At 42.5% G+C, this 10,686-nt stretch overlaps 1 protein-coding gene across 1 annotated transcript; it reads right to left on the reverse strand.

The window, feature by feature from the left end:
* Positions 1 to 6,658: 6,658 nt before the first annotated feature.
* Positions 6,659 to 8,552, reverse strand: LOC133716574 (uncharacterized). Its single transcript, XM_062143269.1, has 9 exons — positions 8,544 to 8,552; positions 8,220 to 8,297; positions 8,046 to 8,111; positions 7,885 to 7,894; positions 7,786 to 7,828; positions 7,592 to 7,649; positions 7,367 to 7,456; positions 7,141 to 7,225; positions 6,659 to 6,897 (listed from the first exon to the last, which is right to left on the reverse strand). Exons 1-9 carry the CDS (start codon positions 8,550 to 8,552, stop codon positions 6,659 to 6,661), a joined length of 678 nt encoding a protein of 225 aa, XP_061999253.1.
* Between the last annotated feature and the right edge of the window lie 2,134 nt (positions 8,553 to 10,686).

The raw sequence follows: 10,686 nt of genomic DNA on the forward strand, positions 1-10,686 counted from the left end.
TTCAAAAACTCCCGCAAAACCAGGACAACGGAACACGGTCTTGTGTCTATCCTCCTCTGCGACCGGAATCTGGTGATATCCTGCGGTCCCGTCCATAAAGGACAACAGTTCGTGCCCTGCTACTGCGTCGACCAACATATCCGCTACCGGCATGGGGTAGACGTCTTTGGGGGTAGCCATGTTAAGGTCTCTATAATCCACGCATACCCTCATTTTGCCATTTTTCTTGCGAACAGACACTATATTGGATAGCCGCTGGTTGTACTTGGCCACCCTAATGATGCCTGACTTGTGCATCTTTTCTACTTCCTCTTTGACCAAAACTTGGGTCTCCGAGTTCATCCTCCGCGGCTCTTGTTTCACAGGCCTCTTATCAAGCAACGTTGGCAGCTGGTGGCAAACCAAGTCTGGTGATAGGTCTGGCATATCTTCGTACTTTTCCGCGAAATAGTCCTTGTATTCCAACAACAAGTCGACAAGCCTCTGCTTCTCGCTAGGCTCTAAGTAGGTGCTGATAGCCACTTCCACGGGCTCATCAATCGTTCCTAGATTGATTTTCTCGGTAGGATCTCTAACTTTTGGAGGGGTGTCATCTAGCGCTACTGGTGCGAGTTGAATTTCCTCTTCTTCCTCCTCATGGTTAGAGAATTCTTCATGAACAACTTCTAATGTCGCGACTCGATCGTAGGCCTCTTTTTCCACCCAGTACGAAGATAACATGTACAAAGAATGGAAGGCCTCTATCCTTTCCTCTGGAAGGTCGTAATCCATTAATTAGTTAGTGTGTGGGGCATAACTTGGCCAAGCCTTTCCAGGTATTCTTTTACGAGTGTGAGCCCCCACTGTGCCAATTCAGAGGCCGTCACCCCTGTGGGGCGGACCTTGTTGTCGATGCCACTGACTTGCAATGGAGTAATAGGTTCTAAGTAGTACCTGGCATCTACATAATTCGCGGAGACAAGGAAGGGTCGAGGATCTGCTTTAATCACCTCTGCCTTATCTGTCACCCTGTTCCACATGATCAGTTCCTGATGGAGAGTCAACGGAACACAATAGCTCCGATGAATCCAGTCCCGGCCCAAGATGGCGCTGTAGGCTGCATAGCAATCTGTTACAAAGAAAGCATAAACACCCTCTACGGGACCGACCTTGATACACAGGAATAGTAAGCCCAATGTCTTCGTTACAGTCCCCGCAAAATTTTTTAGTGTTAGAGAGGTGGACTGGATCTTTTCTTTCTTGATCCCAAGTAACTACATAGTCCTTGTAGTGATGACGTTGACAGCTGCCCCAGTATCGACCATGATTTTGCTAACCTTGGTGCCCCCAATCTTCGCCGTGATATACAAAGGTCTCATGTGCTGAACCATAGCAGGAGTGGGTCTTGTGAAACTCATGAAGAACCCCTTGCTATTAGCGTCTTTAGTTTCAAGGAACACTGCCTCTTCCACCGGTGTTGTTGCTGCTGAAGTGATTTGAAGCGGTTGCTCGCTGCTTTCCTCAGCCTTTACACACTTCTGCGCGGTGACTGGAAGAACGTATTTGGCGGGCAGCACATAGACCATGTTGCAGGTTGTGTCAACCACTTCTGTCTCATCCATGTCGTCATTGTCGAGGTTGAGCTTGGGTTCATCAACTGGAATCTCTTAGTTGAACTTTTTGGCGACCAAAGAAACAACGACTCTTTCGCGGGAACCCTCGCCTCACCCTGCTTCTGTTCCTGCTTTGATGGATCCGGCTTTAGTTCTATCACTGGGCTTCTATTGTGGCCGCGACCACTACGCTCTGGACCTTCATAGGTCTCCACTGCAAGGTTTCTGAAGTGTTGTCCTTGCCCCCCAGTCTCTCAAAAACTGAGGATTTGGCTTCAGGCTCGTCACAAAACAGCCTGCGCCGGACACTTGGTCGCCTAGTTGGCTAAATTTCTTTCCTAGCCGGCAGCGGTGTCCCTTCTTTGGTGATCCTACAGAAAACACTAGGCCTGGACGTCCCTGACGCCGAGCTTGCTTGTTCTGAAAGCTACGGGGCGCCACTAAAGGCTTAGTGGCTAGCGCCTCCATCTCTTTCTAATATTTCTCAGGAGATTTGACCAATTGCGATTTAATCAGGCCCTGATCCAGAGCCTCTATTGTTCGCTTGGCTTCTCCAAACCTACGCTCAACTTCCTTTTCTTCGAAGGGTTGATCTCTACCGCTTTCCCTTTTTCTCTAGTGTACCACGTGCCCTCCTTGATAGAGGATGTTGAAGAAGGCGGTATATACGGTTTAGTCAGGATATCTTTGCGCTCGCCCTGTCTCTTATCAACTTGTTTCTTTTCATCCGCAGTAGCCCTCAACTTCCTGAACAAGTTAGAATCCCTTGGGGATGGCGGTGATTCTATCTTGCCCTTCGCTCTGCGGCTGGAAGGCTGAAAATTTCGCTAAGGTGAAGCCCACTTGATTGGCGGGAACGAGCCAAAACGAAATTTCTGCTCGACCTCTTCATGTGACACTTGGATGCCACACTCATCTTTACATCGCGAACATAGGACTACTGGTGAAGCCTCGCTGATAGGTCTAGCCTTCTTCTTAGCTGGGGCCTCTTCCTCCTCATTCTTCTCCTTCTAACTCCTGGTAGTCAAATCAAGAGTTGGTTTCCTCTGGCTTTTTCTGGTCCAAGTTACGTCAACCATGTTGATCCCGGTGTCAGGGAAAGGGTTCAAATCCACCAGTCCTGCCGCGGTCGCCGGAGATTCCACCTGCAAACTACCATTATTGAGCCATACCTGAATCTGATCCTTCAGCTTCACACAGTCAGCAATGTTATGATACCATAGGTTGTGGAACTTGCAATACTTCTTCCCTTTCAGCTGCTCTGGTCTGGGGAAGGGTCCAAAGTCTGTCTTCACCATCTTCGCAGCTATCATCTCATGTGCCTTATTGGCATCGTATGTATACGTCGCCAACTCAAGTTTGGTGAAGGCTACAGATTTGAGCTTGACCGACTCCTTAGTTAACTTCAGTTGCTTGAGGGCCGAGCTTTTCCTCCCGGTTAACTCAAAAGCCGAGACATCATTCTCTTCCTCTTCATCTTCATCTGGAAAAACCTCTTCGCCTTAGTAGTAAGGATCATAGGTTGTTGGTTGGTAGTTTAATGCAGCGATTGTCCGGTGTTTCCCAGGAACATATGTCCCCTTGGATGCATTCTTCCTAGCATCCGTCTCCCTAAGAAGGTGCTCAAAGCTGCCTACCTCAATAATAAGCTCTCCCATTGACTGGATCATGCTGCCGTGTTGTTTCTTTCGCTGGCGTGGTTCCAAACCCTTGATTGCCAATTTAACTAATTCCCTTTATGGCAACACCATGTTTAGCTTGGCCTTCTGAATTTGGAATCGTTGAAGATAGCAACAGCGGACTCCATAGGTTGTTGATCCATTTGGGTAAGGAAGGCCAAATCAACTTCGGGCTCTATAGCTTCGAAGGTTTCTCGGAATAGCTTTTCCATCGCGGGCCAACTTGGGACTGACCCTGGTCGAAGCTTAGAGAACCAGGTGAAGGCAGCTCCAAACAGAGAAGTGCCGAAGATTTTGCATTTGAGGCTGTCGTCGTTCTGGTACTGACCGCACTGCACCTTGAACCTGGCCAGATGGGTTGCCGCGTTCTCAGTATCTTCCCTTGAAAAAGTAGAAAATATGATATTTTTATAGCCTCTAGGAAAAGGCGCGAGCATTATATGTGGCGGGAAGGGCCCCTCACACACCTCATCAAGGTGGGCCCTAGGATTAGCCAACCTGATCATCTCCTCGACCTCTTTGCGTCTCACATAATCTGGACTAGGAGGAGGAGGTGTCGCCATAATCTTGCGAGCAGCTTGCAAAACCAGTGTAGCTTGGCTAGCAGTCGCTGTTCCTTCCCCAAGGCGAATGGTCCGGGGAATAGTGGATTGTTGAAGAGTAAGTGCTGGTGCGGACACCCCCTTTGCCAAAGCTGTTATCTTGATCGGATTGCCCACCTGATCAATCCCATAATAGTTCCCTTGGACCTTCTGGTACACATTCTCCGCTCCATCACTGTCGTATTGAGTAAACACGACAGGATCAGCAAGAGTACCTTCACCAATTTTCAAAGTTCTGCTCTTCTGCGAGACCGGTGGTGTGGCCTTGTCTCTGCCGCCAATTACCAGGGCTTTTTCCTTACTTTTAGTTGACGCGGCAGTAGCAGCTATAGAGGGTGTAGCGGTGCTGCTGCTAGCCTTTTCTCGGGCATTCGGTGGTACATACTTGCTGGATCCGGAGGGCTGACCAAGAGAACCTAGGATGTCATTGGGGTCTCCCAATGCTTTATTCAAAACCTCTTTAACCTGGTCCAGTTCAGCTCTCTGTATGGCAACCTGGGTGGTGAGATTAGATCCATCGTTGCGAATTGCTGCAACATCTGTAGCGATGTGTTTGCTCTTAGCAGCCTGGGCATCTATCATAGCCACGAGTTGCTCGTGGTTTGCTTGGCTTAGCAGTGCCATATTATCCACACGCTCCTGTGTATGCTGCAAACCTTGCCCCAGGGCATGGACCCTATTAACCAGGTCATCAATCTTCCCTCGCTCTTCCGCGAGCCCCTTTCTTGTTTTCTCATAATACGAAGCGTTGTTCTGCCGGAAGATGGCTAGACGCTCCTCTATGCTCGCATTCTCTGGGACAGGAATGGGCATGAAGCCATCCATCAGGACCTCGCCTACCACCACCTGAGTGGTGTTGGACGCACCACCAGCCTCAGCAGTCTGGATGGTAGTAGTATTGTCGCCCTCAGTGGTGGGCTGGTGATTTCCTCCCTGTTCAGTTGACATGTCGGATGATTGCGGCACTACTAGAATTTTGTTCATAGACATCGGCCCAGAACCGATGTTAAACTAATTTTCGACCGATGTCTTAGTGGGTGTAGAGAAAGATATAGACATCAGTATAAGCGCGTTTTTAACCGATGTCCCAGACAACAACCAACATCGATTCTAAAAAACAAATCGATGTATAATCGTTATAATCATCATATTTTTGTATGTTAGGTATGTCTAATTCTTCATATTTTCACATTTTATGCTTAATAAAGTATATGTCGAACAATACTTACGTGAACATTTGCATCGATTTCTATTCCAGAAGCGATGTCCAGTACACTTGTAGACATCAGTTCTCATGAGTATTGTTTGTTCTTGGCCATTTTTACATGTAGCTTAGCACATTATTTTCTTAGGAACGATGTCTGTATCTTTAGGTGTCATCGGTTTTTTTTTAAGGACTGATGTTTCATTTAACACAGCACATCGTTTTCATTTAAGCAAAACGATGTTCAATGGTTTTATGTATATCGCTTGCTTTTTCTAGAACCGATGTGTTGTTTCATTGTAGACATCGCTTTTGTTTTGTAAAATCGATGTGCATTGGTTTTGGGTACATCGGTTCTGTGGACACAATTCGATATATTGATAATCATAAGACATCGATTTTCATTTTGATACTGATTTCTAATCTCTCAAGTGACTTCGTTTTCCTTGGCATTACTGTTTTGTTATGCTTTTATATACTTCACTTCATACTGACAGGCATAATGTGCAAATGGAAAAGAAATGCATTTCCCATCATCCAAAAATCGAGGCTTTCCATTAATTTTCTTTTCAAGTTCATGATTCAACATAATTCACAAAATAAAACCCCAAAACTGACAAAGGCTAGCCTAGACATTTGATCCAGCTTTAGAATTCTTATCTGTAGCCACTTTAGTAAACCCTATTGGAAATATTTCAATGTCTAGAGCTACAACACAGTACTCAGAAATCAAAGTACACATATGTACCCTATTCATATTCATCAGCAGCAACTTTTGGCTCTTCGTGTCGTTGAAACCAAGTGTACGTTGTATTTCCTGTGGTATCTCCAAGATTGCTTCTTCAACTCTTTGCTAGCCAAATATTGCTGGTAATTAAGTGTTCTGCAGGCAATAATAGACTTGATCACAGTTCATATTGATTGCACTGTAGGACCATATGATACATTGCATGTCAATGAAGTGATATAATTTACCCGCTGATAGTAAAAAAAATTATTGTTCACAATTGAATGACAAAATAGAATTAAGTAAACAATCCAATCCGACAGAAGAGGGCGTCAACTAAATGCACTGCAGCCAACTGCAGAAAATCAAGAAGCCAACCAAATGAAGAGCAGAAGGCACATCAATTATTCATGGTCATGGTGAATGGTCAAAGCAACAATATCACAAAAGAAGAATATAATCATACCCTGAGGTTTAACTTCTTTATGAGTTTCATGATAATATTCTTGGCGTTGGAGTAAAGAAAGAATAGTTCCATATTTGGCTAGGAAAATCAAAAAGAAGATAGTGATCTGCAGTAACATTAATAGGCAGCAGAATGCTATTGTCAATTTTACCACTACCCAGGGGACAAACTAGAAGAATGCTAACATGGCTAGCATTCTTCTAGAAGGATTGTGTGTGTAGTGAAGTTTTCAACTTAGGAAATAAGACTTAATGTTTCTCTCTAGCTAAGCTAGCAAGCTATATATACTGAATCTAAAAGTATAAGGAAAAATGTGTTGGCAATTGAGATACGGAAGTAAGAATATGAAAAAGAGAGAGCTATATATGAAAAACAACCGGTAGAGTTGTTATGACAAGTAAATTGAGTTATATATGTTGAGAAGATAAGAAAGGGTACATACCTGTGTAGTCTGAACCACAGACTTCTCAGTCACAATTTTCTCCCCTAGAAGGATTGACTCTACACGAAGCAAGTGTATATCAATGGAAGAAATTGGAACTGCAGATGCTTCTACTGTTAGTTCACCACTAACAGGATCCGATAAAGAACATTGAGTGGCCATTTTTCCAATGATTCGAAATCCACCTATTCAGCAATACCTCTTGTCAGTCATGGTATCATGAAAAAGAAAATGAGCATTCCCTTTCCAATAATAAAGGCTGACAATACTCCAAACTTTTAAGAACAGTAACTAGAGATATGTAAATGAAACAGAAAGCAAGTTACTTTAAATACAAAATCAGAAAGCAAGTTACTTTAACTAATATATGTAAATGAAACCACACAGAATAAAATCAGATAGCATCTTAATCTATAGTCAATGCATACCTTTATCACTTTCAACTATGAACTCCATTGTTGTAGATAACGACTTATACAGGTATCCTCTCGATATATCTACAGTCACTAAATACTATGGCACAATTCATCATCATGTCTTGGTTAAGTACGAAAAAAGAAAATGCATTTCAAAGGCAATCAGAAGCAATGATATATTCCCAACTAATAGTGTAAACTACAGAATATCTGTACTTTCCAAGGCAGAAAGATGCACCTGAATGTTAATATTTCCTCCATGGAACGTCTCATAGAACTTTTCGAGGTTATCTTCTTTTGGTTGCCTGATATGCATAGAAAACGGTATCTGCCCCAAACACAGAACTTTAATTCGCAAATGGTATAATAGGAATTTGAATCCACCATAATTTACTGCAACTGGAAAATCGAAAGTGGCTAGAGGATACACTGCTACAGTTCCTAAACTACTTGTTATTCGTACCTCGGTTATGCCTGAAGCAATCTTTCCGGCAGGTCTAAGCTCAACAATTTTGTTCCTGCTTTCAAGTGAGAAAAACAAATCGGTTGCAGAACGCTTCCATATAATGGTACCAAACAAAATCAACATCTTTTTACATTCCGTTTTCTCAGATCATTTCAGACTCAAAATTCAAAGCACTAACAATAAAGATTTACCATTTTTCGAGTTTCCTGAAGATTTGAGATTGACACTGGGGTTCTCATTCTGACTCCCGGTTGCATGACCACTCTCATCACCTTCCTCATCATCTGAACCCTGCGAACACTGCAAAACAAGAAACAACAATTAAAAGAACAATCCTTACTTCACAGAACCAAAACCAAAAACCTTACTTCACAATTAAAAAATAAAACAAAACCAAACCAGAAACCTTACTTCACATTTTCACTATTAAAAGAACAATCCTTCCACTTACTTTTGGATCATCATTGCCCTGGAAATTGCCGTGGAAAGTATTGAAGTTCTCTTTCAGACCCTCTTCCTATTACACCACCAAACCCAAAATCAGTTCCACATTTCCCAGAAAATGTATAACAAAAAATCAACATATCAAATCTGAATCTTCATAAACAGTAAAAAAATCAAATACCTTTAGCTCCTGCAAAGCATTAGGGATTGCCCCAAACCCTTTCCAAGTATACTGGTTCCTAGCCTTTCGCAAAAGAACCTGTAAAATCAAATCACCCAAGTCAAAAACCCTCAATTTGGGGCAAAATTAAAGAAAATCAACCTCCTTTACATCTCAAATCTGCATCCAGACCAACCTTGTTTAGCTATTGCATTCCTCTAGTTCATTAGACGAGAGAAAAGCACAGACGAGAGAGAGAGGGAGGAGTGATTATAATCGATGCTATAATTTAAGGACTGATTCCAAGCTGGAACAAGGACATTTTAAGCTCTACTGTAAAATCACCGAGCTCATATGCAAATAAACAACATGGATGACCCTATAACAGACCACCTATTAGCAAACTGTTGATAAGATATATATAAGTAAAAAAAAAGGAAGGTTAAATTATATTCTTTGATTAGAAAAGGAATTGGAATCAACATATATAAAGAGGATGTAAATTCACATAAACACAACCCCACTGACCCACTCACTCTTAATAAGAGTAAAACATTTCTCACAGTTCTTATAAGATTAGTCTTTCTGTTGCATTGAGTGTCGTATCATTCCAAAGGGATGCTGGAACAATGCCACTCAGTGAATTGTTCGCAATGGACCTGCCATGCGAAATAAATTCTCAGTTTATTCCATTGCATAGTTTGTATAACGGAACTGCTATAACAATTAATAGCATTATATGTAAAATAGCTCCTCCAGTATTGACAGAGTACGGTCGAAGCTCAGATTTAGCTAAGTAAGATTAATAAACAATGCAGTGAACCATATAAATAATTGCAAAATAAGGAAAAAGCAGATTGAAATCACTCACAATCTTTGAAGCAGTGGAAGACCGGAAAAGTTGGCAGGAATGCTCCCAGTAAGAGTGTTGTTTGATAAATTTCTGTGGACATGGGTCACATGTTAAAATTAAAAATATCATTACAATCCTTCAAGAATCAAATATGTGAGTCCCCAAAACTCAATGACACATTTTTCAAAAAAAACTAACATTAAATTCATGATAAGTGCCAAAATGTATATGCAATAAGCGTCGACCCAACAATCTGTTTCACTTTCCCCTACAAACAAAAACCCACAAAACAATCACACAAATCCAACAATACACAAACAGAGTTTTAAGCCCCAAAAGATTTGAACTTTGAATCTCCAATACCTTGTGTATATCAATACAGGGTCGGAAACGAACAGCACAGCTTATGGGTACTCAATCGCCAAAACCCTATAACCAAACAACAACAAAAATAGGTTCTATGTTATTACTGCATACAAAAAGTTACATACCAAAAACGAAAGCAGAAACTTACTGAACGTTGCATATGGCCTAGACCCATCAAACTTCTTTTTACCGAGACAGTCCAATCTCAAAAGCATAACAAAATCAATAGTTCAAACTCAAGGTGACCATACAATTTCATAGCTCACAATTTCAATTGGAACAAAGATTGGAAGGAAGCAAGAGAGAACATAACCAAGCTGGACTTGACAAATTAGTTAATATTGAAGCCACCCACAAACTCTCGCTTCTTAAACTCTAAAGAAAAACAATCATACTTCAACAATAGCCCACAAATAAAAACAATAGCCCACAAAAACAGTCAGACGTACAGATCTGGTGTACAGAGAATGGCGTTCCAAAGCTGGACTTCGTCTCCGACCGGCATCGTAATTGAATCCTTCCTCTCAAACTCCAAGCTTTGATTTGAGAGAGTAAGACAGAACGGCCTGGATGATACCCTCGTCCTCCTCGGAGCAAAATGCGGGGTCGGAGTCGCGGAATTTGGTGAGGCGCGTGAGATGAAGGACTGGACGAAGTCGATGCGGAAGAAGCCAAGGAGGCGATGAGTTCGAGTGAGGAAGAAGAGGAGGAGGAGGAGCTCGATCTTGGGAGGAGGAGGAGGAAGAGCTCGGGCTGGGTTCAGAATGGAGGTCGAGAGTCGAGACTGAGCTTAGCCGCTTAGGGTTTGTGTTTTGGTTTTGGGGTCGGGCCGGGTGCTTTTTTTTTTCTAAGTGTGAAAATTTTAAGTTTTAATCCCCGCGTCCTTCAATTCATTAAAACACTTAGCGCGTCCATGAAATGAGGTTCCCGCAAATTTTCAAACAAAACTTTTAACACCGGTTATTTTAAGACCCGATGTTAATAATATACATTTAAATCGGTATTTTCGTAAAGCGTTGTTGGATTGCTTTTTTACATCGTGTGCAAGTCTGACCGATTTAAAACATGCGATGTCTATGAACAGATTTCTAGTAGTGCGGGTTGGACGAAAATTTTTGAGTTACTTGTTCGTCAGAAAGACCACGACAGTCTGCACGAGAGTGCAGCCTGTAACTGGAGGTCTTGTGTTTCGGGCAGTTAACGTAAACCTTTTGGTAAGGATTTTCGCTTGACTTCCCAATGGTGGCGATCGCGAAGAAACACTATGCA

The sequence above is a fragment of the Rosa rugosa genome, chromosome 6, assembly GCF_958449725.1.
Source record: "Rosa rugosa chromosome 6, drRosRugo1.1, whole genome shotgun sequence".
NCBI classification, from domain to species: domain Eukaryota; kingdom Viridiplantae; phylum Streptophyta; class Magnoliopsida; order Rosales; family Rosaceae; genus Rosa; species Rosa rugosa.

Excerpts from the sequence above, each read along its gene's own strand:
- LOC133716574 (XM_062143269.1), bottom strand. Across the intron at positions 7,650-7,785 it reads TTCAGGAAACTCGAAAAATG|CAGGAACAAAATTGTTGAGC; the intron begins GTAAATCTTTAT and ends CTCACTTGAAAG. Across the intron at positions 7,457-7,591 it reads TTGCTTCAGGCATAACCGAG|ATACCGTTTTCTATGCATAT; the intron begins GTACGAATAACA and ends TGTTTGGGGCAG.